Here is a 26761-nt window from a genome sequence, read left to right as displayed (position 1 = left end):
TACCAGAGAGCTTTATTGTTTCAAATCACACGTGCGTAGGCCTATGGCTATTTGGGAAGCCAGCAATTTGGGCAGTGCTTGTGGCAATAGGCATAGCTAATTATTGAGTTGCAGCTGCTAGTAAAAAGCATTTCAAATGTGTGAAGATAATGTGTCTCGACTAAAATGGAATCTAGGATTCCCACAAGCCACACAATACTTGTCTGCAGGCAGCACAGACATTTAAAAACTAACTTTGTTTAGATTTTTTTTACAGGTATGAATCTGTTATTCAATGCGTTTCAATGGGCCAATAACAATAGCAGGCCAAATTCAATGTTTCCTCAAATCATTTTATGATATGTATTTATGATACCTAAAAGGGGTCCTTAAATTCTACATCAGATAGCTAAATTATCCTTGGTATGACCATCTTAAAACAATTCCACATGTTAGCTGAGTAGAGGAACATCCCAATGATTTCCAGAGGGGCAGGTGCGAAGTCTTATTTCTCTTCGAAAGGATTTGGTTGGCGGAGCGCATCCAATTTTTATGGGCATAAACCACCACCTACTGTACTGGTGCGTGAGGCCATTCACGGCCTACTAACATTACATTTTTTGATACAGTAATACAAAATTGGGGAAAAGGAAAATTACCCTGCCAACTATTAGTCCTCGCTCTCTCTCAAAAAAAAACACACTACCCCATTCCACTTTTTAACCCTGTCTAATCCTGCTCATGTCCAACGGTCTGGGAGAACAGAACACTATACCGCTCAACACCACCTGTAAAACCACATTCCTTCATCTCATGCCCTCCTGCACACTTCTCACATCTAGGAATCTCCCCTCCTACATACTGCTGCAACATACTCATATGCTTGACACCTAAAACAGTGTAGTATTTTCAGGAACAAAATCTCTCCCGGGATACCTTACACTTCCTAACTTGACCGTGTCGGGCAAAGACTCTACTCAGCAGGACAGACAATGTCTTCTCCATTTCCCCACGCTCTCCACCGGGTCTGCGTCGCACCAAACGGCGGGTGTCACAGACACCGCAAATCTTCCGTTTCAACTGATCCTCCTCAACACAATGCCATCCCTGTTATCACTCCTTTCAACTCCACCCTGTTCAAGAGAGCGAAGCAAGTCACATTTCTTGTCCCTAACTCCCTCTGGACCGAAGAAACACAATAAATCATCACTATTACACTCAGAGTTACTTTCAACAGTCCCCAACCTCTTCTCCATCCAACCTGACACCACATATGGATTAGCCAAAATGCAAGGATCGATTCCCCTCCACAAATCTCCGTCCCACTGGGACAGAATCATCCTTTTTATCCTCGGGATGCTCGGCGATCCTCACCGCAGGTACAACACCCATAAACTCGCCAGGTTCCACCTCTGAGCTACTATAGGACGTATCCCTCTTTTTGCACTTGGCACCAACCTCCCTCACCACACCGCTGCCCTCTACTCAGTTGCAACTACACTCAGCTTCTTCTCGGTGGTCATCACTGCACCTGCCACCACAATGAATTCACCCTCACCTTCCTACTCTAGCTCTTCTAAAAGTTCTGCGCAAATCTCAATTCATTACTCCCTCTAAACATAATCCCCCTTTTGCCTTATCCACCATATTCTCCATCGCCAGATCTTCCAGAAGGTGTACTCCATATTTATTCATACGTTGCACTTTTTTCCTTGCCCGCCATCATCTTTCATCCTACCTCCATACATCGCCATGTGGGGTTCTCACCAGCAGCCACGTTCTCGATCATAATGCCAAATGTAGGTCTATGGCGCGCTCAACTGGTGTAATAGAGTACTCCACAGGCAATGCTGATTTACGGACTATAGTGGGATATCTCGTTGACAATGTAGTCTTTGCTTCAACTTCTCTGGACATTCCTTCCGGTGCGTCAATTCAACATGGCAGCGCCCGTTACTGTGGGAGGGATCGTGGAGCAAAACATCACTGAAACGGAACAAATATTACCAGAATCCACATCTGGAGAAGTGAAAAGGCCTCAGTTCGGAACCCGTTTCCTGACAGACCCACGTCAAGTTTTTCAACACAACGCATGGTTCGTATTTGAGCATGCAAACTACTGGTGGTAGTACACACATGAATAGCCCTTGATCATGTCTCTCAGTTCCATTACATTACACGAGTCATTGGATGAAGTTGTCTTTTGTACATGTGTATTTTGTTTAGAGCCCCACGGCTTGGTCTGAACATAAACACGCATCGCTTGCGGTACGGCTTTGGAAGCACAAAGACCTTACATTTCATATCAGCGAGAAATCAGAACAAGGTTAAATTGATACACATATTTGTATATAGGGCCAGGGTTACCACACGGCCATATTTCCATGTTACAGCGCCTGTTTGGCAAAACAGATTAACTATCTACATCTTCTATCACCTTTTTGTAAATTTGCTTTTCAACAGAAAATGTAAGGTACTTAGACTGTAAGGAGTAACTTTAGGCTTCATTAGTCTATTATTGGGCTAACATATGGACATAACAGAACTAGGCATGGGGTAGCATGTCTTCCTCTTGGTTTCTAGTAGTGTTGGTGTCCCATTCACTTTCAGGGACAATGTGGAGTGGACAGAGGAGCAAGAGGCAGCTGCCAAGAAGAAGGTCCAGGAAAACAGTCAGCCCCTCCCTCAAGAGAAGCAAGGTTGGTTCTGAACCTGAATCTGGGCTTCCAGGAGATGTCCCCCTTTAAGCCGAGAAGCATCCATTCACCAGCATTTCAAGCTTAATAATGTCAAAATACATGTGGAACTTACCAAAGACAGGAGTTTCACTGAGCAACTATCATCATTGCTGCCATCCCAGACAGTATGTACTTCCGAAAAAGGTCTAAATAAAATTGACATGCGTCTGAAAAGAAATCTACCTCATTGCTGCCATCAGAGATCTGTATATAATGTCTCGACTGACTGATGCACAAATGACATAAGTGACGACCCATTATTATTTGAAGATCAGTCAGTCAGTCACAATTTACCCATGATACATTGCAGTTTTAATGCTCTCGAACATGGCCAATGCCTTTTCTGGAAATAATCTAAATCTACCTCTTCTGCACCTTCTGCAATATTAGTAACATAATTCAAATACACTAAAGAAAGCCTTGAAATATGCAATCACTAAAGACGTACCCTATATTGTCTACTTAATCTATTATTGCATTCCGTGTAGCATGGGTGAAACAACAGATTATGAGGTTCATACACTGTTGTAGGTGATAAAATCAATTCCCTTTCCTGCTGCTGGATCAGCCAATCTGTGCGTGGCATCAGAGGGGAAGAGGCGAAGCGAGAGCTTTCACTCTCGCCAAAATCAGTCCAAATATAAGCCCAATACATTTCTATGGGCTTATTTTGGACCTAAGCTTGTCTACTATTTTCCCGGCTTTGGGACAACAACTCCCATTGTTAGGGCGGAGACATGAGCATCATATACACATCTCTGGTGGCAGTAATGAGGTGGATTTGGCACATGAGCACTTGCTCAAAAACAAGGTTATTTCCATATAAGGTGTTTTTTCAGTTGTTTGTCACTTTTTATTTAGACAATTTCTGGGTAGGGCAGTAATGACGATAGCTGCTCAGTGAAACTCCTTTCTTTGGTAAGTGCCAAATGTATATTGACATTAGAAGGGATACTTTGGGATTTTGGCAATGACATCTCTTTATCTACTTCCCCAGAGTCAAATTAACTAATGAATACCATTTTTATGTCTCTGCATCCATTGTTAATGAAGTTAGCATTGGCTCGCAAAACTCTCTCTATCTGGCGTAAGCACCATGACTGGAAGTCTATGGTATCTACTAGCATGCTAGCGGCTACCAAAGAATTCTAGTCATTGCGCAAACGCTAGTTATCAACTTCCTTCAAACTGCACTCAGAGACATAGAAATGGTATCCAAGAGTGCATCTGACTCTGGGAAAGTAGATCCTGAAGTATCCCTTTAAGCTTAAAAAGCTGCTGAATGGCTGCTTAAAGGAGAATGTCTCGTGTAAGCCCAAATTTTAGTTCAGGTTGGTTCATTGCACTCCGTTAATCCTTGAGAGCAGGTGGGTGGTGTTGAGGGGTGGGTGTTTCCCAATTGTGGGAACAGTTTCACCAACTGAGAGTATGGTATCAATTATTTCAGCGCTAGACGCTGATAAGTGATAAAACAAAGAACCATACATAGGTCTGCTAGACACATACTTTTGTATATATAGTGTATGTGGACACCCCTTCAAATGAGTGGATTTGGCTATTTCAGCCACATCCGTTGCTGACAGGTGTATAAAATCGAGCACACAGCCATGCAATCTCCATAGACAAACATTGGCAGTAGAATGGCCATACTAAAGAGCTCAGTGACTTTCAATGTGGCACCTTTCCAACAAGTCAGTTCGTCAAATTCCTGCCCTGCTAGAGCTGTCCTGTTCAACTGTAAGTGCTTTTATTGTGAAGTGGAAACGTCTAGGAGCAACAACAGCTCAGCCGCAAAGTGATAGACCACACAAGCTCACAGTACTGAAGTGTCGTCCGGGTTAGAGGAGCGTTTGGCCGGTTGGGATGTCCTTGTCCCATCGTGCTCATGCGGCTGCTTGTGGCGGGCCAGGTGCATGCATGCTGACTTCGGTCACCAACTCTACGGTGTTTCCTCCGACACATTGGTGTGGCTGGCTTCCGGGTTAATCAAGCAGTGTGTCAAGAAGCAGTGCGGCTTGGCGGGGTCGTGTTTCGGGGAGGACGCACAGCTTTTGACCTTCACCTCTCCCGAGTCCGTACGGGAGTTGCAACGATGGGACAAGACGGACTACCAATTGGATATCACAAAATTGTGGAGAAGAAATAAATGTATAACCTCTCCTCGGTTGCAACACTCACTACCGAGTTCCAAGCTGCCTCTGGAAGCAACTTCGGCACAATAACTGTTTGTCAGGAGCTTCATGAAATGGGTTTCCATGGCCTAGAAACCGCACAGATCACTGTGCAATGCCAAGCGTTGGCTGGAGTGTTGGAAAGCTCCCTGTCATTGGACTCTGGAGCAGTGGAAATGCATTCGCTGGAGTGAAGAATCATGCTTCACCTTCTGGCATTCCGACGGACTAATCTGGGTTTGGCGGATGCCAGAAGACTGCTACCTTCCCGAAAGCATAGTGCCAACTGTAAAGTTTGGTGGAAGAGGAATAATGGTCTGGAGCTGTTTCTCATGGTTCAGGCTAGGCGCCTTAATTCTAGTGAAGGAAAATCATAAATGCTACAGCATACAATTACATTCTAGATGATTCTGTGCTTCCAAATGTGTGGCAACAGTTTGGGGAAGGCCCTTTCCTGTTTCAGCATGACAATGCCCCTTGCACAAAGTGAGGTCCATACAGAAATGGTTTGTCAACATCGGTGTGGAAGAACTTGACTGGCCTGCACAGAGCCCTGACCTCAACCCTATCGTACACCTGTGGGATGAATTGGAATGCTGGCTGACTGCCAGCCAGGCCTAATTGCCCGACCTCACTATTGCTCTTGTGGCTGAATGGAAGCAAGTCCACGCAGCAATGTTCCAACATCTAGTGGAAAGCCTCCCCAGAAGAGTAGAGGCTGTTATAGCAGCAAAGCTGGGAACCAACTCCATATTAAATGCCGATGGTTTTGGAACGAGATTTTCAACAAGCAGGTGTCCACATACTTTTTGTCATGTAGTGTTAGTACCAGAACAAGATATAGTATATGTAGTAGTCAATTTGCATCTCTTCCACTCATTTCAACAGAGGACTTTGACTGCCGGGCGAACGAGTACTGGAATGAATTCTACACCATCCATGAGAATCGCTTCTTCAAAGACCGCCACTGGCTCTTCACAGAGTTCCCTGAGCTGGCCCCACAGTGTCGCCTCAACCGGGACTCCTGTATTGGGGACGATAGAGCTGAGAAGAGTGAACCACATGGTCTCGAACAGAGCCAGGGCCAAAGCAGTGAAGTCACCCCCCTGGCCCATGTAGATGGTGACTACCCTGGATCCAGTGCCATGTATCGCATACTGGAGGTGAGGAATATTGTATCATAGTATGACTGCAGTATATGTTAGCTTGAGTGCCAGTCTGTGTTATGCCAACTCATTGTCACTCATTGTAATGTCAGACATGTTTGCCCTGAGAATGAGCAATAGAGTTGGCAAGAGCACAAACAGATATGGTTCCAGCTAAGTACAGTGCCTTGCGAAAGTATTCGCCCCCCCTTGAACTTTGCGACCTTTTGCCACATTTCAGGCTTCAAACATAAAGATATAAAACTGTATTGTTTAGTGAAGAATCAACAACAAGTGGGACACAATCATGAGGTGGAACGACATTTATTGGATATTTCAAACTTTTTTAACAAATCAAAAACTGAAAAATTGGGCGTGCAAAATTATTCAGCCCCTTTACTTTCAGTGCAGCAAACTCTCTCCAGAAGTTCAGTGAGGATCTCTGAATGATCCAATGTTGACCTAAATTACTAATGATGATAAATACAATCCACCTGTGTGTAATCAAGTCTCCATATAAATGCACGTGCACTGTGATAGTCTCAGAGGTCGGTTAAAAGCGCAGAGAGCATCATGAAGAAAAAAGGAACACACCAGGCAGGTCCGAGATACTATTGTGAAGAAGTTTACAGCCGGATTTGGATACAAAAAGATTTCCCAAGCTTTAAACATCCCAAGGAGCACTGTGCAAGCGATAATATTGAAATGGAAGGAGTATCAGACCACTGCAAATCTACCAAGACCTGGCCGTCCCTCTAAACTTTCAGCTCATACAAGGAGAAGACTGATCAGAGATGCAGCCAAGAGGCCCATGATCACTCTGGATGAACTGCCGAGATCTACAGCTGAGGTGGGAGACTCTGTCCATAGGACAACAATCAGTTGTATATTGCACAAATCTGGCCTTTATGGAAGAGTGGCAAGAAGAAAGCCATTTCTTAAAGATATCCATAAAAAGTGTAGTTTAAAGTTTGCCACAAGCCACCTGGGAGACACACCAAACATGTGGAAGAAGGTGCTCTGGTCAAATGAAACCAAAATTGAACTTTTTGGCAACAATGCAAAACGTTATGTTTGGCGTAAAAGCAACACAGCTCATCACCCTGAAAACACCATCCCCACTGTCAAACATGGTGGTGGCAGCATCATGGTTTGGGCCTGCTTTTCTTCAGCAGGGACAGGGAAGATGGTTAAAATTGATGGGAAGATGGATGGAGCCAAATACAGGACCATTCTGGAAGAAAACCTGATGGAGTCTGCAAAAGACCTGAGACTGGGACGGAGATATGTCTTCCAACAAGACAATGATCCAAAACATAAAGCAAAATCTACAATGGAATGGTTCAAAAATAAACATATCCAGGTGTTAGAATGGCCAAGTCAAAGTCCAGACCTGAATCCAATCGAGAATCTGTGGAAAGAACTGAAAACTGCTGTTCACAAATGCTCTCCATCCAACCTCACTGAGCTCGAGCTGTTTTGCAAGGAGGAATGGGAAAAAATGTCAGTCTCTCGATGTGCAAAACTGATAGACACCCCAAGATACTTACAGCTGTAATCGCAGCAAAAGGTGGCGCTACAAATTATTAACTTAAGGGGGCTGAATAATTTTGCACGCCCAATTTTTCAGTTTTTGATTTGGTAAAAAAGTTTGAAATATCCAATAAATGTCGTTCCACTTCATGATTGTGTCCCACTTGTTGTTGATTCTTCACAAAAAAATACAGTTGTATATATTTATGTTTGAAGCCTGAAACGTGGCAAAAGGTCGCAAAGTTCAAGGGGGCTGAATACTTTCGCAAGGCACTGTATATGTGGCCCTCAGGCATAAAGTAGGCTAACCTATGTCCTTGTTTGATTCAATAGGTTGGCTGTGGTGTTGGAAACACTGTCTTTCCCATTCTGAAGACCAACAAGTGAGTGGTGGTTGGGACCACGTGTATTGAGCAGTCCCATTATGCAGTATGCAGCCTGATCAGTTTGACGTTTTATACTAGCTACTACCCTCTTCGTGTTCACATGCTTTATATCTGCTAATTCAGATCTCAATATGTATTAGATGCAACCCTGTTCGCACCTCCATGTTCCATGACCCTGTCTTCTTTGTGTGGGACAGTGACCCTGGACTCTTTGTCTACTGCTGTGATTTCTCCAGCACCGCTGTAGAGCTGGTCAAGGTGAGATGGAGAAATGCTTGATAGACGGTGTCATTAGTTGGCTGATAAATGGATTCATTCATCTTGTCCCTTTCACCACCAGGCTAATTCAGAGTATGACCCCGGGCGCTGCTATGCCTTTGTTCATGACCTGGGTGATGAGGGCGCTATTTACCCTTTCCCAGACGCCAGCCTGGATGTTATAGTGCTCATCTTCGTGCTCTCAGCCCTGCATCCGGACAAGTAAGACGCCCCTGTGTGACGTGTGTGTTTGAGTGTGGCAACAAGCAAGTGTGGGTGCGTGTGTGTGATAGGGAAAATTTAAGTGAAATCAAATCCCCCAAAAATTCTCTGTCAGGATGCAGGCCTCCATCAGCAGACTGGCTCGGCTGCTGAAGCCTGGAGGAGTGCTGCTGCTCAGGGACTATGGGCGCTATGACATGGCACAGCTACGCTTCAAGAAAGGTTAGTTACCATAGGCACTCATGCGTGGTACTGTGTGGAATCGAATCAGATTATATTGGTCACATACACATATTTAGCAGATGTTATTGCGGGTGTAGCGTAATGCTTGTGTGTATCGTAATGCTTGTAAATTGTGATTAGCAATATGTACATGTTTTGGGGAAAATATTGAATTATTGAATGTTCCTTTTTTCAGGAAGGTGCTTGTCAGATAACTTTTATGTCCGTGGTGATGGAACACGAGTCTATTTCTTCACTCAAGGTAATAAATAAATCCAATCAAAAGGCTAGTATTTACTGCTTTTTAACAGTGGTCATTTGCAAGTCTGTTTATTTTTAATTTTTAAAGTATATATTTGTATCTAAGCACCTGGGTGAACCCAGAGCTGTGCAGACAAATGGCTGAGGGAACCCAATAGCAAAACATGACTAAAGCTTTACACACACATCACCCCTCAATCCATCTCCATATTGTCCATCATTACAATGGTCTCATGGAGGTATCCCAATTCTATCCCTCCCTCCCAGGGGCTGCAGTCCCACATCTACCTCAGACACTAAACCCTTTGTTGTTGTTTTTTGTGTATAATATCTCCGTGACATCTCTCTCCAGATGAGCTACATGACTACTTCAGTGAAGCGGGTCTGGAGAAGGTCCAGAACATGGTGGACCGGCGGCTGCAGGTGAACAGAGGCAAGCAGCTGACCATGTACCGTGTCTGGATCCAATGCAAGTACCGCAAGCCTCATACCCAACCACCAGAGACACAGGAGTGAGCCAGGAACAGCAGAGAGAACACTGTGTGGCTTATCATTGAACTAGTGTCTGAGGTAGATGTGGGACTGCAACCCCTGGGAGGGATGGATAGAGTTGGAGATGGATTGAGGGGTGATGTGTGTGCAATGCACTAGACATGTTTTGCTATTGGGTTCCCTCAGCCATTTGTCTTCACAGCCCTGGCTCAGAAACGGCATATAGAAAAGGATGATGAGCTAATGAAACCTGGAAAAAGGTCTGGAAACCCAATGTTCTAATGTTTACATTCAACAGACTGTTTGCCATTTTTCATTGTTTTAAGATTAATTGTGATGTATGAGTTAAAAACAATTTTTTACATAAACACTTTCAAGATGATTAAAAAACTATGTGTAAACCCATCATTGTCACATGATTCCTTTCAGATAATTGCCTTCACTTCACATTTCAAAAGATGATTGCGTTTCTGTCTCCCTGAAAAGTTATGGCCAGTTTTAGATTGCATATAGCTAGTTTGTAAATCAATTTCAATTGGCCTACAGTCGGTTTTGGGGGAAGGCGTGGTTGGGGTGAAGGTGGAAAGCCAAATTTGAACAATATCACGAGAATAAAGGAGATTTACCGATTATTGTTTATATTACCAAAAAAAAGAGACCGAACCAATCCAGATTAAACTGAAATGATCGGAATAACACAAATTCCGTAACAGATTGTTTGCTAGGGCGAGGAAGGTGAAGCTAGACACCAACTTTGTTCTGATTGAGTACAGAATTAGACTGAACATATCAGATCGGAGGACAACATTATAACACAAAATAGCCACATTGTTGGAGCATATTCGCGATGAAAAGGGCAAGTGATGGTCATTGTTCGGGATAAAATACCCCGAAAGAGGCATGGTACGGCCCTTGATGAAAGGAATGTGAACCTGGGGATACCGGTGTAGGGAGTGCGGAAAGGCTGGTTCGGGATACCCCGGGACTTCTAGGCGGAGAAGGGAACTATCTGTCGTTATTGGGGGGCCAAGCAGACGCTCGTCTCCTAACGGGTAACAAATCAACACCGAAGAACGGGGATTTGGATGAGGCCTCGTTTGACAGTGTCGAGGTAGGGATACAAGAATCGTGGACATATAAAGATTGGGCCCGTGGAAAATATAATTACAACAGGTAACATTGGTCGAGTTGTATTAATGTTTTATTTCTCACATAACTTTGGGTTGGGACATAATATTCCTGAAAAACAGCAGTTTTCATGTAGCTAACGCTAGCTAGCTAACCTTCCATGTTAGTCGGACATTTGCCATATCGCTATCCATCACCCTTAGCCTAGTAACGTTAGTTATCTATTCCCTTTTTTTAATTGACAATTTTGCAAGTAGTTATCATTTGGAAATATCAAATGCTGTTTTTTAGTTACCTATCAGACATGTTTGCCAACGAAGTGACCAACTTGCTAGTTAATAGTTAGCTGCACCAGGTGGCTAACGTCGGACGTTAGCTGGCTACTGTAGTTAACTAGCTAGCCAACAAGCGTTTAGCAACAAAAACATGTTTGGAATGTCATTACCAACAAGGCAGCCATTCCCATAGACTAGCCAAGGGGGGAACCTGAATTATTGACACATGTTAACTAATGTAATGAACACATGATCATGAGTCATGGCAATGTCTATCTATCATGTTACTCTCATTGTTAGTATTTTGTCACCTGCAAGTGGATGATAGCAAGCTTGCCCGTACTCTTTGATCAGCTAGCTAGTTAGTTATCGAGTTGATTTGATATACTATTAACAAGTTGGTTTTGTCGCTGGCCTGACCCTTCTTGCCAAAACTGTCAGCTAACTAGCTAGGCAACGAAGCTATGTGGCAAAATGACTCCATCAGATTCACTAATCTTATCACGATACTGTAATCACAGTTTTGAAACCATATTTGCTGAAATGTCCCTTGTCAGCACAGGAGTATGCTCAGCTCTTGCCTGTTTAGTCTTTGCTTCATCTCTTGTTGTTGATCAAGTTCTGCGTTGGAATCAGTGGTGGTGACTTGATAAAAAAAAACAGGTGTGTCTGAGTATATCCGTGAGTCAGTTTCCACGAATTTATAGTTGCATGCATCAACACATTCATCTATAGGCAACCCTGAACTGGTTGTGTCACTAAATCTTCAAGCTGTTGTCAGAGGATTTCCAGCCCCTTGTATTCTTACTCTGTATGATGTTTGTCTGTGCTATGGAAAGTAAACAGATCTGATATCAAATTATGTGTTTCTTGCTCATTGTCCCTGCAGCCATGATGGAGGAACTGCACAGCCTGGACCCGCGACGCCAGGAGCTGCTGGAGGCTCGCTTCACTGGGGTCGGCGTGGCTAAGGTCTGTGTTACTACACTATATCATTGGAGATGAAAGAGTCCTATATAGGGTCTTGCTCCTTCCCGCTCCACCCTTTTTACTAATGTAGGACTGACAACAGGATCTCAGTAGTGAACTTTTATTTCAGGACCATATCTGTCTGTCTTTGTCTCTCTCTCACCCCTTCTCTTTGTTTCTCCCTTTCTTTGTTTGATTCTCTATTTCTGGTTGAGCTTGGTCAGGGACAGGAGAGCCCCCTCCGTCTCTCTCTCTCTTGAGAATGTAGAGCTGTGTGTCTGTGTTTGTTGGCTGGTGTGGTATGGTATCCTCTCCTACTGGCTCATGATGTGGCGGCTGCATATGCAAGTGCGGAGGGCTGCCAAGACAGGGAACGGGCAGGAGGGGGAAGTAGGGAAGGGCAGGAATGCCTGTCACTCTCATACGCGTAGAAACCCTGACCAGATGTTATGGCAGTAGCGCTCTGGCTTTTGATTAGAGGTCATGCCTGGTGGCGCTGAGGTAGACTCCATCTTAGAGAGCTGCCTTTGTGGGAAGTGATTCGGAGCCCAGAGTGTGAATGAGAGCCAGGACTGGGCTCTATGCCAGCCGTAGGCAGAACTGAGCCCAGAGCATGGTGCTGTCGCAGAGAAAATGGCGGCTCCCGCTAAAGCGTCACGCCACGGCCCAACCCGTCTGACCAGGTTCTGTCTGACAGAGTTGCAGTGTGTGGAAAGACAGGGGGGAGAGAGAGAAAGGAAGTATTAGCCTAGAGAGAGATGAGACGTATAGCCTGCTCTGGTGTTATAGGTCTGAAAGCCCCAGGATGTGGTGGGGGCAGCTCAACTTGTGTCTCTCGACCTTGAACAGCCCTGTAGCTTTGCTCCCTATCAGTCATCCTGAGCTGCCTTATAAGAGTTGTGGGCGCGGCTTAAATCTGTCCAGAATTGGCGGCAGAGCTGTGCTGGTTTGTGCTGTTTTTCAGCTAATTTCCTGCAATTCTATACATTTTTCCATGGAGCTGAAAGAATTCTGCAGTGCGAAAGCAAATTCCCTGCAATTCTAAGCATTTCTGTGTTCTTATGCTTAAACATTAGAACATAACCTCTGGGGACCCCAATCGGGGCCCCTTGGCATGTACCCTGCATGCCACGTCAGTAATCCAGCCATTCCAAAAATAGTATTAAATAAGTCGTTTAGCTAGTTTTTATTTTGGGAATTTCTAGTTCTCAAAGATTATATAACAATATATAGGTCCATTTATATTTTCTACACTCTGTCCATCCTTAAAATGTATTTCATTTCGAAGCGCTACTGCTAAGTGAATACAAGGGAAACACTGAAAGCCCTCCAATACCCTATCTGAGTAGTAGGATTTTAAAATTGTTTGAACAAGGCTGGAGAGAATGAGGATGAAATAATGAAAGGCGAGAGTGTGAGGGAGAAAAAGATTGAGAGACCTACTCCCACCTGCAGTAGTTATGTCTGATGTTCAGCAATTTCAGGTTCAATTTAGTTAGAGGGAGCAGCATTATGTGTCCAGAATGACTAAGTATATTTCTCTGATATGGCAGAGTCTGGTGAATTCAAAAGTGAGTCATTTGAGTGACAGGCATCACCTAGGCAACAGACATTTAGAATTGATAGGGTAGGTACACAGTGTTGAGACGAATGGTGATGATATTAGCTAGCTCAACCCTATTCCTCTCCGACTCTCTTCTGCTCTCTCTTTCTCTCAAAAACAATCACTCACCTTATCTGTTCACCCTAGAGTAGACATGGGGAGAAACAGTCAGAAACAGTCAGTCATCCCTCACTTCCACACACCTGGTTTGTTTTACTGTGAATTAAGTTTAGTCCCTCCCAGCCCTTGGCATATCCTTCCACTCTTTGTCTGACGTGTAATTGTGTGGGTTTGTTTGTTTTTGAACAGGGTTCAGGCCACAATGAGTCGTCCAATCAGAGCCTGTGCAGCGTGGGCTCTCTCAGTGACAAAGAGCTGGAGGTCAGAGTCCCACAGCAGTGGCGCCATAAATCTTTTCACTCTTGTTATATGATATTTCATGCATCTTCCACTGTCTTAAAGTACAATGTGTTTCTCCTACTCGTTTTCCAGACCCCAGAGAAAAAGCCCAACGACCAGAGAACGAGGAAGAGGAAAGCAGAGCCGTACGATGGCAGCCAAGGTGAGATGTCGGTCTCCCTTCCTCCGTGATCTCTCTCATTGACCTCAGTCGTCCGTTGCCATTTTGTTGTCAGAATATATCAACGGCCCACAGATTTTCAGCCTTTTTTTTTCTCTTTTCCAGGGAAAGGAGGAGGAAGAGGACAGAAAATTAGTGATTATTTTGAGGTGAGTGTTCAAGATGGACTTTTTGGGAAGACTCCTCCATAGCTTTGAATTCCTTCGCTCTTCTTCTGACTTTTCCATTAAATCTGTCAGTTTGCGGGTGGTAGCGGTCCTGGTACTAGTCCTGCCAGGAGTCTTCCTCCAGTTGTCCGCTCCTCCCCACAACATCACTCCCTCTCCAACCCCCCAGGCACGGTGAGCATGCTCCCTCACTTCTCCTTTCTTTTTCCGCCTCCCTTTTCACCCCCCCCCCCCAATTCCTAATGAACCCATCGTGTCCTTCAAACTGACCTGAATGCAAAGCATAATGTTACTGTGGTCCATGACATGATGTTAGTGGTATGTGTGGATGTCTTTGTATCCCAGATGCAGCAGGGCAGCCCGTCCTCTATGGGTTCAGCCAACACAGAGCACTCATCCTGTTCCCTAAAGCCTGTCTCCCTCTACATGAACCACAAAGCCACACAGGTAGCTGTTACCTTACACCATCTGTACACACACACACCACACCACACCACACCACACCACACCACACACACACACACACACACACACAGAGCACTGGTGATGTCTGTAGTAACTCTTATGACACGTCTCCTTGTCTCTAATGAATGTTCGACTTCGTCTCTCTTTCTCGTCCTCTGGTTCTCCTCCTGCAGTCTGACCTGACGGTAGAGAAGCTAACTGCTATGGAGAACAACAAGAACTCTGACCTGGAGAAGAAGGAGGGGAGGATAGATGACTTACTGCGGGTGGGAACACATCTGCCATCAACACGCCCTTGTTTTCCCATTCTGTCTTCTAATGGAATAGCATGTTGTGGGCCTCGTCATGAGACGGCATGATGCTCCAGACATGGAAACGGATCTCTTCAGAAACTACTAACTGACATTTTAAAACAGCTTTGTTTCATTTAAAAGGACTATTAATTAAAGGGATTTTGACCCGTTCTGTTTCAGGCGAACTGTGACCTTCGAAGGCAGTTGGATGAGCAGCAGAGGATGCTGGAGAGGTACAAAGAACGCTTGAACAAATGCGTGACCATGAGCAAGAAGCTGCTGATTGAGAAAGTGAGTTCTCCCTCTGTCCCTACAACAGGCTTGGGAGTCTAGAATACCGTCACCCATGTCTATTTTCTTGACCAAGGACGAGCTTTCCCCATCTATAACATGTGTGTCTCTTCCCCCCCCCCCCCCCCCCAGTCGAAGCAGGAGAAGATGGCATGTCGCGACAAGAGCATGCAGGACCGTCTTCGTCTGGGTCACTTCACCACCGTCCGACATGGTGCCTCATTCACAGAACAGTGGACCGACGGATATGCCTTTCAGAACCTTATCAAGTAAGGGTCACTCAAAAGCCTCCCTCACTCTACATCTCATGCTCCTCTCTACCCTCCTCTGTTGTTGTTTTTAATCTTTCTCTCATACCAGCACGGACCCTCCCCGTCACCTGTCTGTCTGTGTCTCGTCTCTAGGCAACAGGAGAGGATCAACTCCCAGCGAGAGGACATAGAGAGACAGAGGAAGGCCCTGGCCAAGAGGAAACCGCCCTCAATGGCCCAAACCCTGCCCCTTAGCCTGGAGCAGAACAAACGCAAGAGCAAGGCCAACGGAGCCGAGAGCGACGCGTACGTTACCCCGCCTCTTCCCCTCTCTGTATAAATGCATACATATTCCCAGGTTTGATTCTGTTTGTGATGGTGAGTTTCTTCTTCTTCCAGGTTATCACAGGCCGAGTATCACGAGCAAGAGGAGATTTTCAAACTAAGACTGGGCCATCTCAAGAAGGTGGTGTGCTGTTTACCTGCAATGTTTATATATTTTGTGTATATAGTTTGTGTACTGTTAGTCTGTTGGTTCCTGTAAAAGTTGCTAATAAGCTTGCCATGTATTGCAGGAAGAGGCAGAGATCCAGGCCGAGTTGGAGAGGTTGGAGCGAGTACGGAACCTGCACATCCGCGAGCTCAAGAGGATCCACAACGAGGATAACTCCACGTCCGTGCTCTCTACCATTGTTCTCTTATTTGTGTTCTCTCTGTTTTGACTTTTAATCGAAATATGTCTGATTTCCGCAACAGGTTCAAAGACCACCCTACGCTAAATGACCGGTACCTACTGCTCTACTTACTAGGCCGAGGTGGCTTCAGTGAAGTTTACAAGGTGAGGGCACTCATTGGAACTGACCTTTTTGTCATCATGGTCAAATGCATAGTTGTATACTCATTGAACTAAGTACAGCGACTACATGGTCTAAAGGATTTCTCATAATGATGAACTTTTGATGTTCACCTGAATCCATTTAAAAAAAAGTCTGTGCCAAGGTTTCATATTGGTGCCAGGTTTTGCTCAGATATGAAAAAGAATTAATGGATGTGATCGAAAGATTTATTTGTAATTGATGTCACGTCTCTCACATTTTGAAGGCCTTTGACCTAACGGAGCAGAGATACGTCGCAGTCAAAATCCACCAGTTGAACAAGAACTGGAGGGATGAGAAGAAAGAGAACTACCACAAGTGAGTCCCCTTTTTCTTATCATAGACTGCCACCTTTTTTTTGTTTTTCAGAGTGATACAGGTAACAAAAGCACTTTGGTTTTAACATTGGAGTTTTTAATGTGTTCTCTGTTTCAGACACGCATGTCGAGAGTATAGAATCCACAAGGAGCTGGACCATCCACGGATAGTCAAACTCTACGACTACTTTTCACTCGACACAGACTCGTAAGTCGCCCCCCCCCCAAAACAGCAGCAGAACATATCCAACACATCTTTGGAATAGAACTTGAGATTTCGGGGGGTGTGTTCCGGTGTTATTTTTTTCCTTTCGACTCTGTGTCCGACTGTTTTCAAACAGTACCTCACAGTCGGTTCCCTTGTCTCTCGTTGTGGAACAGGCTCTGTACGGTTCTAAACTAAGACAGTACCACACAGCCGATTGCACTGTCATTGTTCTAGGTTCTGTGCGTTTCTAGCGCTGAACAGTACCACATCCTCTCTCTCTCGTTGTGTTCCAGGTTCTGTACGGTTTTAGAGTACTGTGAAGGGAATGACCTGGACTTCTACCTGAAGCAGCACAAGCTGATGTCGGAGAAGGAGGGCCGCTCCATCATCATGCAGATGGTCAACGCCCTCAAGTACCTCAACGAGATCCGCCCACCCATCATCCACTACGACCTTAAACCTGGTAGGTACACACAGCAACGGATCGCATGGACACTAGCATGGCAGCAGTTACACTGCAATATTAGTACCAGGTCAACACTGATGCCATCACTTAGAGTACCAGTCAAAAGTTTGTACACACCTACTCATTCCAGGGTTTTTCTTTATTTGTACTATTTTCTACATTGTAGAATAATAGTGACGACATCAAAACAATGAAATTACACATATGGAATCATGTTGTAACCAAAAATGTGTTAAGCAAATTCTTCAAAGTAGCCACGATTTGCCTCGATTACAGCTTTGCACTTTCCTGGCATTCTCTCAACCAGCTTAATCTGGAATGCTTTTCCAACAGTCTTGAATAAGTTCCCACATATGCTGAGCACTTGTTGGCTGCTTTTCCTTCACTCTGTGGTCCAACTCATCCCAAACCATCTCAATTGGGTTGAGGTCAGGTGATTGTGGAGGTCAGGTCATCTGATGCAGCACTCCATCACTCATCTTATTGGTCAAATAGCCAATACAGCCTCGAGGTGTATTAGGTCATTGTCCTGTTGAAAAACAGATGCTAGTACCACTAAGCGCAAACCAGATGGGATGGCGTATCGCTGCAGAAGGCTGTGTGCCTTGAATTATAAATAAATCGCAGACAGTGTCACCAGCAAAAAAACATCACACCATCACACCACCTACTCCATGCTTCATGGTGGGAACAACACATGCGGAGATCATCCATCCACCTACTCTGCGTCTCACCAAAACAACGCGGTCAGAACCAAAGATCTAAAATTTGGCATCAGACCAAAAGGACAGATTTCCACCAGTCTAATGTCCATTGCACATGTTTCTTGTCCCAAGAAAGTCTCTTCTTATTGATGTCCTTTAGTAGTGGTTTCTTTGCAGCAATTTGACCACGAAGGCCTGTCAACAGTTGATGTTGAGATGTGTCTGTAGCAGAGGTAACTCTGGTTCTTCCTTTCCTGTGGTGGTCCTCATGAGAGCCAGTTTCATCATAGCGCTTGATGCTTTTTGCGACTGCACTTGAAGAAACGTTCAAGTTCTTGAAATGTTCCGGATTGACTGACCTTCATGTAATGATGGACTGTTGTTTCTCTTTGCTTATTTGAGCTGTTTTAGCCATAAATGGACTTGGTCTTTTACCAAATAGAGCTATCTGCTGTATACCACCTCTACCTTGTCACAACACAACTGATTGGCTCAAACGCATTAAGAAGGAAAGAAATTCCACAAATTACCTTTTTAATAAGGCACACCTGTTAATTAAAATGCATTCCAGGTGACTACCTCATGAAGCTGGTTGAGAGAATGCCAAGAGTGTGCCCAGCTGTCATCAAGGCAAAGGGTGGCTAATTTGAAGAATCTCAAATATAAAATGTGTTTTTGATTTGTTTTTTGGTTAATACATGATTCCATATGTGTTCTTTCATAGTTGTGATGTCTTCACTATTATTCTACAGTGTAGAATAATAATAATAATAATATATCGTTGCCCGACATCAAACTTGTTGTTGTTATTATATATGCAGCCTGGTGGTCCAAATAGCATAACTGGTGTATTTTAACACCGATTAACCCATCCGTTAATTCGATATATGTTAATCTAGCAAGCCAGACAACTAAAAGCAACTTTAGAAACAATGTTTTGGTTAGTTTCTAGCATGTTAGAAGGTAGGCAGTTCAAATAATGAGCATAGCTGACATCTTTTTAGGGAAAGGGGGATACCTAGTTAGTTGTACAACTGAATAACATTCAACTGAAATGTGTCTTCCACATTTAACCCAACCCCTCTGAATCAGAGAGGTGTGGGGGGGCTGCCTTAATCGACATCCAAATCTTCGGCATTTGGGGAACTGTGGGTTAACTGCCTTGCTCAGGGGCAGAACGACAGGTTTTTACCTTGTCAGCTCAGGGATTCAATCCAGCAACCTTTTGGTTACTGGCTCAACGCTCTAACCACTAGGCTACCTTTTTTAGTATATTTTTATTAATTATTACAGGAAAGTAAACTCACAACAAGGTAAAGGCAAGCTAATTACAGAAAATAGCTGTTGCGGGTGTGACGTATTAAATGCAGGGCACTCTACTGGATATTTTTTTAAACTTGTCTCGTTGCTGTCGCAGTCAGGTAACCATGACAAAACTTTTAAAAATCGGTCTGCAACAAGGAAACTGAAAGTCTCAGTAACTGTCTCTATAGACATTCCACCGGAGTATAAATTAAATGTTGTTTGGCCCAGCGAAACTTGTCATATTCGAATTGTCTACAGACACGTCGTTAGACCAATTTATAAACCAGCCTTGACCACATATTACTGAGGAATGTTCATTATGACCTTTTTTTGTCTTGATTACATTTACATTTAAGTCATTTAGCAGACGCTCTTATCCAGAGCGACTTACAAATTGGTGCATTCACCTTATGACATCCAGTGGGGCAGCCACTTTACAATAGTGCATCTAAAAAAAATTTAAGGGGGGGGGTGAGAAGGATTACTTTATCCTATCCTAGGTATTCCTTAAAGAGGTGGGGTTTCAGGTGTCTCCGGAAGGTGGTGATTGACTCCGCTGTCCTGGCGTCGTGAGGGAGTTTGTTCCACCATTGGGGGGCCAGAGCAGCGAACAGTTTTGACTGGACTGAGCGGGAACTGTACTTCCTCAGTGGTAGGGAGGCGAGCAGGCCAGAGGTGGATGAATGCAGTGCCCTTGTTTGGGTGTAGGGCCTGATCAGAGCCTGGAGGTACTGAGGTGCCGTTCCCCTCACAGCTCCGTAGGCAAGCACCATGGTCTTGTAGCGGATGCGAGCTTCAACTGGAAGCCAGTGGAGAGAGCGGAGGAGCGGGGTGACGTGAGAGAACTTGGGAAGGTTGAACACCAGACGGGCTGCGGCGTTCTGGATGAGTTGTAGGGGTTTAATGGCACAGGCAGGGAGCCCAGCCAACAGCGAGTTGCAGTAATCCAGACGGGAGATGACAAGTGCCTGGATTAGGACCTGCGCCGCTTCCTGTGTGAGGCAGGGTCGTACTCTGCGGATGTTGTAGAGCATGAACCTACAGGAACGGGCCACCGCCTTGATGTTAGTTGAGAACGACAGGGTGTTGTCCAGGATCACGCCAAGGTTCTTAGCGCTCTGGGAGGAGGACACAATGGAGTTGTCAACCGTGATGGCGAGATCATGGAACGGGCAGTCCTTCCCCGGGAGGAAGAGCAGCTCCGTCTTGCCAGGTTCAGCTTGAGGTGGTGATCCGTCATCCACACTGATATGTCTGCCAGACATGCAGAGATGCAATTCGCCACCTGGTCATCAGAAGGGGGAAAGGAGAAGATTAATTGTGTGTCGTCTGCATAGCAATGATAGGAGAGACCATGTGAGGTTATGACAGAGCCAAGTGACTTGGTGTATAGCGAGAATAGGAGAGGGCCTAGAACAGAGCCCTGGGGGACACCAGTGGTGAGAGCGCGTGGTGAGGAGACAGATTCTCGCCACGCCACCTGGTAGGAGCGACCTGTCAGGTAGGACGCAATCCAAGCGTGGGCCGCGCCGGAGATGCCCAACTCGGAGAGGGTGGAGAGGAGGATCTGATGGTTCACAGTATCGAAGGCAGCCGATAGGTCTAGAAGGATGAGAGCAGAGGAGAGAGAGTTAGCTTTAGCAGTGCGGAGCGCCTCCATGATACAGAGAAGAGCAGTCTCAGTTGAATGACTAGTCTTGAAACCTGACTGATTTGGATCAAGAAGGTCATTCTGAGAGAGATAGCGGGAGAGCTGGCCAAGGACGGCACGTTCAAGAGTTTTGGAGAGAAAAGAAAGAAGGGATACTGGTCTGTAGTTGTTGACATAGGAGGGATCGAGTGTAGGTTTTTTCAGAAGGGGTGCAACTCTCGCTCTCTTGAAGACGGAAGGGACGTAGCCAGCGGTCAGGGATGAGTTGATGAGCGAGGTGAGGTAAGGGAGAAGGTCTCCGGAAATGGTCTGGAGAAGAGAGGAGGGGATAGGGTCAAGCGGGCAGGTTGTTGGGTGGCCGGCCGTCACAAGACGCGAGATTTCATCTGGAGAGAGAGGGGAGAAAGAGGTCAGAGCACAGGGTAGGGCGGTGGTCGGAGACTTGGATGGGAGGTGCAATGAGGTTAGTGGAAGAACAGCATCTAGTAAAGATGAGGTCGAGCGTATTGCCTGCCTTGTGAGTAGGGGGGGAAGGTGAGAGGGTGAGGTCAAAAGAGGAGAGGAGTGGAAAGAAGGAGGCAGAGAGGAATGAGTCAAAGGTAGACGTGGGGAGGTTAAAGTCGCCCAGAACTGTGAGAGGTGAGCCGTCCTCAGGAAAGGAGCTTATCAAGGCATCAAGCTCATTGATGAACTCTCTGAGGGAACCTGGAGGGCGATAAATGATAAGGATGTTAAGCTTGAAAGGGCTGGTAACTGTCACAGCATGGAATTCAAAGGAGGCGATAGACAGATGGGTAAGGGGAGAAAGAGAGAATGACCACTTGGGAGAGATGAGGATCCCGGTGCCACCACCCCGCTGACCAGGAGCTCTCGGGGTGTGCGAGAACACGTGGGCGGACGAAGAGAGAGCAGTAGGAGTAGCAGTGTTGTCTGTGGTGATCCATGTTTCCGTCAGTGCCAAGAAGTCGAGGGACTGGAGGGAGGCATAGGCTGAGATGAACTCTGCCTTGTTGGCCGCAGATCGGCAGTTCCAGAGGCTACCGGAGACCTGGAACTCCACGTGGGTCGTGCGCGCTGGGACCACCAGATTAGGGTGGCAGCGGCCACGCGGTGTGGAGCGTTTGTATGGTCTGTGCAGAGAGGAGAGAACAGGGATAGACAGACACATAGTTGACAGGCTACAGAAGAGGCTACGCTAATGCAAAGGAGATTGGAATGACAAGTGGACTACACGTCTCGAATGTTCAGAAAGTTAAGCTTACGTAGCAAGAATCTTATTGACTAAAATGATTAAAATGATACAGTACTGCTGAAGTAGGCTAGCTGGCAGTGGCTGCGTTGTTGACACTACACTAATCAAGTCGTTCCGTTGAGTGTAATAGTTTCTACAGTGCTGCTATTCGGGGGCTAGCTGGCTAGCTAGCAGTGTTGATTACGTTGCGTTAAAAGAACGACAATAGCTGGCTAGCTAACCTAGAAAATCGCTCTAGACTACACAATTATCTTTGATACAAAGACTGCTATGTAGCTAGCTACGATCAAACAAATCAAACCGTTGTACTGTAATGTAATGTACTGTAATGTAATGAAATGAAATGACAATGTGATACTACCTGTGGAGCGAAGCGGAATACGACCGGGTTGTTGAGTGCGGAAGTTCTATTCGGTATACGTTGGCTAGCTAGCAGTGTCTCCTACGTTAAGGACGACAAATAGCTGGCTAGCTAACCTTGGTAAATTAAGATAATCACTCTGAGACTACACACTCTAAACTACACAATTATCTTGGATACGAAGACAGCAAAGACAACTATGTAGCTAGCTAACACTACACTAATCAAGTCGTTCAGTTGAGTGTAATAGTTTCTACAGTGCTGCTATTCGGTAGACTGTGGAGGTTAGCTAGCTGGCTAGCTGCCGGGCAGATAGCAGTGTAGACTACGTTAGGATGACGAAATACGATAATTACGCAATTATCTTTGATACAAAGATGGCTATGTAGCTAGCTAAGAAGAAATTGCTAAGATTAGACAAATCAAACCGTTGTACTATAATGAAATGTAATGAAAAGTTATACTACCTGCGGACCGAAATGTGGATGCGACCGCTCGCTCCAACCCGGAAGTAGATTCACTTGACTTGTCTTTCCCTCAGGCAACATCCTCCTGGTGAATGGCACAGCCTGTGGGGAGATCAAGATCACCGACTTCGGCCTGTCCAAGATCATGGACGACGACAGCTACAATTCAGTGGACGGGATGGAGCTGACCTCGCAGGGTGCAGGGACCTACTGGTGAGGCTTCGCACAAACTACAGCAATAGAATGACATTCTTGTTTTGGATGATTTGTTATTGTGGAAAGAGTTTTTCTCTAATAAATGATCTTCCCTTGCAGGTACCTTCCCCCAGAATGTTTTGTGGTGGGTAAAGAGCCTCCTAAAATCTCCAACAAGGTGGACGTGTGGTCAGTGGGAGTCATCTTCTACCAGGCTCTGTATGGACGCAAGGTAATGCAAGCACGCACGCGCTACTAACTATTCTCGGAATTGTTTTCATACTCTTTATATTCCATTTAAGAGATGAGGATGTTTTGTGTTGCTAACTTTAGCCTTTTTTCTTTCTTTGTCTTCCCTTCCAGCCCTTTGGCCATAACCAGTCTCAACAGGACATCCTGCAGGAGAACACCATACTGAAGGCAACAGAGGTGCAGTTTCCCCCCAAACCAGTAGTCACCCCAGAAGCTAAGGTACTGCTTGTTTTTTCGGTCTGTCCTTCCCCCACCTTTCTGTCATTTGTTAGTCCATTCCTTAAAATCATCCTCACCTGGTGTTGTTTCTCCAGCCCTCTTTCACTTTACACATTCATCCCTTTCTGCTCTGTACACAAACTCTTCCCCTGTCACAACGTCTCTAAATGTCCACTCCTTATCTCTCTCCAGGCCTTTATAAGGCGCTGTCTGGTCTACCGGAAGGAAGACCGTATCGATGTGCACCAGCTAGCCAGTGACCCCTTCCTCATGCCTCACATCCGCAAGTCTGTGGCCACTTCCGGGGCCTCTGGCACGGCTATACCTTCCACCTCCAGCTCCTCCAACAGCAGCGCCTCAAACTGAGCCCTCACTATCTATCTCACTACGAACTGACTGACCTGAGTGGAAGGTGGAGGTGGGGGTGGCTGCCTGATTCAGTCCCCTCACCACTTACCATCCTGCTATGTCCTGGCTCAGCACCCCAGGGAAACCTCTGGGGTGCAGGCAGGGGGAGCGTGAGTAATCATGGGTGAGGTGGAGGGGTGGGGTAATCAGTGTTCCAACTGCAACTTGGAGCCCTCCATCTCCCATGTTCACCCACCCAGCTTCCCTGTCTCTCCCTCCCCTGAGGGGCGGTGTTGTTCTGGGGGTCAAAGCCCTAGGGTCCCCCCACAGTGAGGAGGGGGGCATGGCACTGAGCTGATGAGAAATGGGAAAATTCAACCATTTTAAAATGAAAAGAATGGAATCGGGCTGCATTAGTTTTGAGAAATGGGACCGTTTTCCATCTCATACACACCATGCCTCGGAGTTGTCCCAGATGCTCTGGGTTCTCCTTTGATAAATGCTTTGGTTGTCATCCAACCCCCTCCCCTTACTGACAGTACCAGTCTAGCCTGCCTTTAGACTGGACCTGTACAAGACCTATGGAGTTAATTAATTTAAGCCACTCTCCAGGGTCCAGGTAGTTTTTGAAGGGAGGCATACCCCCCCCCTCCGTGTGTTTTAAATCCTGTGACCAAAGCTTAAGACTTCCAGATGGTGGCACTGTTCCGCTGCAATTTTTTATATTGGTTCTAGTTGTGTTACATGATATATGACGTGGAAAACGAATGAATGGTCCCTTTTTTAAGAATCGTTACTTTTACATTTTCCCAATTCGAAGGGAAAAAAAGCAATTGGTGGTTTTCAAATTTGTTTTATTTTGATTTTTGCCCTGTTCTCTTTTTAGTAATTGCCCTTTCATGAAAACACATATTTATTTAGGTCTGTTTTATTGAATTTTTTGCCAATAAAATGCAAGGGACTGGTTTACTCATTGTACTGTACTGTTGGGAGGAGATTGGGCCTTAGCAGAGAATTGCATAACCCATTAAATACTATTGGTTAAACTGTGCGATCTGAGTGTGTGGGGGTGGGGGGTTGGTTCTGGTTGGGTTGTTTACTCTCAGAAGGCTCGGCAAGCTCATTTCTCTACATCAACAACACAAAAGCACGCTTGTGTAATATTTATTATCTGTAACCTGGAATTTCCAGGGGGAAAAGGAAACCGGGAAGACCCAGGAACAGCTGGAGAAGGTCTATCGAGGAAGAACTAAAATAATCAAGAATATCTTTCAAAGGTAGGCAGGTAGTCCAGCGGTTAAGAGCTTTGGGCCAGTAACCGAAAGGTCACTGGTTCGAATCGCAGAGCTGACTACAGTTGAAGTTGGAAGTTTACATACACCTTAGCCAAATATATTTAAACTCAGTTTCTCACAATTCCTGACATTTAATGCTAGTAATAATTCCGTCTTATGTCAGTTAGAATCACCACTTTATTTTAAGAATGTGAAATGTCAGAATAATAGAGTGATTTATTTCAGCTTTTATTTCTTTCATCACGTTCCCAGGGGGTCAGAAGTTTACATACACTCAATTAGTAGTTGGTAGCATTGACCTTTTTAAATTGAAATGTTTTACCCAAGTTAAACAGGTAGCCTTCCACAAGCTTCCCACAATAAGTTGGGTGAATTTTGGTCAATTCCTCCTGACAGAGCTGGTGTAACTGAGTCAGGTTTGTAGGCCTCCTTGCTTGCACACGCTTTTTCAGTTCTGCCCATGCATTTTCTATGGGATTGAGGTCAGGGCTTTGTGATGGCCACTCCAATACCTTGACTTTGTTGTCCTTAACCATTTTTCCACAACATTGGAAGTATGCTTGGGGTCATTGTCCATTTGGAAGACCCATTTGCGACCAAGCTTTAACTTCCTGACTGTTGTCTTGATGTTGCTTCAATATATCCTCATAGTTTTCCTCCCTCATGATGCCATCTATTTTGTAAAGTGCACCCACAATCTGATGCTGCTGCCCCCGTGCTTCACGGTTGGGATGGTGTTCTTCAGCTTGCAAGCCTCTTCCTTTTCCTCCAAACATAATGGTCATTATGGCCAAACAGTTCTATTTTTGTTTCATCAGACCAGAGGACATTTCTCCAAACAGTATGATATTTGTCCCCATGTGCAGTTGCAAACCGTAGTCGGACTTTTTTTATGGAGGTTTTGGAGCAGTGGCTTCTTCTTTGCTGAGCGGCCTTTCAGGTTATGTCGATATAGGACTTGTTTTACTGTGGACATAGATACTTTTGTACCTGTTTCCTCCAGCATCTTCACAAGGTAAAGGACATTCATGTTGTTCTGGGATTGATTTGCAATTTTCGCACCAAAGTACATTCATCTCTAGGAGACTGAGCGGTATGACGGCTGTGCAGTCAAATTAGTGTATGTAAACTTCTGACCCACTGGAATTGTGATACAGTGAATTATAAGTGAAATAATCTGTAACTAATTGTTGGGAAAATTACTTGTGTCATGCACAAAGTAGATGTCCTAACCGACTTGCCAAAACTATAATTTGTTAACAAGAAATTTGTGGAGTGGTTGAAAAATGAGTTTTAATGACTCCAACCTAAGTGTATGTAAACATCTGACTTCAACTGTAAGTGAGATCTGTCGACGTGCCCTTGAGCAAGGCACTTAATCCTAATTGCTCCTGTAAGTCGCTCTGGATAAGAGCGT

General features: G+C 45.2%; 2 protein-coding genes across 3 annotated transcripts; both read left to right on the top strand.

The window, feature by feature from the left end:
- The first annotated feature begins 1880 nt into the window (after positions 1 to 1880).
- Positions 1881 to 9812, top strand: LOC124015495 (tRNA N(3)-methylcytidine methyltransferase METTL2-like). Of its 2 annotated transcripts, none has more exons than XM_046330725.1 (9): positions 1881 to 2074; positions 2590 to 2678; positions 5777 to 6051; positions 7900 to 7949; positions 8150 to 8210; positions 8293 to 8432; positions 8548 to 8654; positions 8851 to 8916; positions 9268 to 9812. In XM_046330725.1, exons 1-9 carry the CDS (start codon positions 1920 to 1922, stop codon positions 9429 to 9431), a joined length of 1107 nt encoding a protein of 368 aa, XP_046186681.1. In that variant the 5' UTR covers positions 1881 to 1919; the 3' UTR covers positions 9432 to 9812. The 2 variants fall into 2 exon arrangements, with proteins under 2 accessions (XP_046186681.1, XP_046186679.1); XM_046330723.1 differs by having other exon boundaries at positions 8093 to 8210.
- A 148-nt stretch (positions 9813 to 9960) lies between these two features.
- On the top strand, positions 9961 to 25018 carry LOC124015494 (serine/threonine-protein kinase tousled-like 2). The gene is made up of 21 exons (XM_046330722.1): positions 9961 to 10580; positions 11700 to 11782; positions 13692 to 13763; positions 13875 to 13944; positions 14068 to 14111; positions 14202 to 14303; positions 14475 to 14576; positions 14768 to 14860; positions 15068 to 15178; positions 15311 to 15447; positions 15583 to 15735; positions 15829 to 15895; positions 16005 to 16102; positions 16186 to 16267; positions 16531 to 16622; positions 16740 to 16829; positions 17123 to 17292; positions 23110 to 23248; positions 23351 to 23462; positions 23594 to 23701; positions 23894 to 25018. The coding sequence occupies exons 2-21, from the start codon at positions 11702 to 11704 to the stop codon at positions 24065 to 24067; spliced, it is 2097 nt and encodes a 698-aa protein (XP_046186678.1). The 5' UTR covers positions 9961 to 10580; positions 11700 to 11701; the 3' UTR covers positions 24068 to 25018.
- Positions 25019 to 26761: the final 1743 nt, after the last annotated feature.

Source organism: Oncorhynchus gorbuscha, linkage group LG26 (assembly GCF_021184085.1).
Source record: "Oncorhynchus gorbuscha isolate QuinsamMale2020 ecotype Even-year linkage group LG26, OgorEven_v1.0, whole genome shotgun sequence".
Classification (NCBI taxonomy): Eukaryota; Metazoa; Chordata; class Actinopteri; order Salmoniformes; family Salmonidae; genus Oncorhynchus; species Oncorhynchus gorbuscha.
This window is presented reverse-complemented; position numbering and strand designations above follow the sequence as displayed.

Excerpts from the sequence above, each read along its gene's own strand:
- LOC124015495 (XM_046330723.1), top strand. The coding sequence starts at position 1,920 with ATGGCAGCGCCCGTTACTGTGGGAGGGATCGTGGAGCAAAACATCACT. Across the intron at positions 6,052-7,899 it reads CCATGTATCGCATACTGGAG|GTTGGCTGTGGTGTTGGAAA; the intron begins GTGAGGAATATT and ends TTGATTCAATAG. Across the intron at positions 8,917-9,267 it reads AGTCTATTTCTTCACTCAAG|ATGAGCTACATGACTACTTC; the intron begins GTAATAAATAAA and ends ATCTCTCTCCAG.
- LOC124015494 (XM_046330722.1), top strand. The coding sequence starts at position 11,702 with ATGATGGAGGAACTGCACAGCCTGGACCCGCGACGCCAGGAGCTGCTG. Across the intron at positions 14,861-15,067 it reads GGATAGATGACTTACTGCGG|GCGAACTGTGACCTTCGAAG; the intron begins GTGGGAACACAT and ends GTTCTGTTTCAG. Across the intron at positions 16,103-16,185 it reads CACAACGAGGATAACTCCAC|GTTCAAAGACCACCCTACGC; the intron begins GTCCGTGCTCTC and ends TTTCCGCAACAG.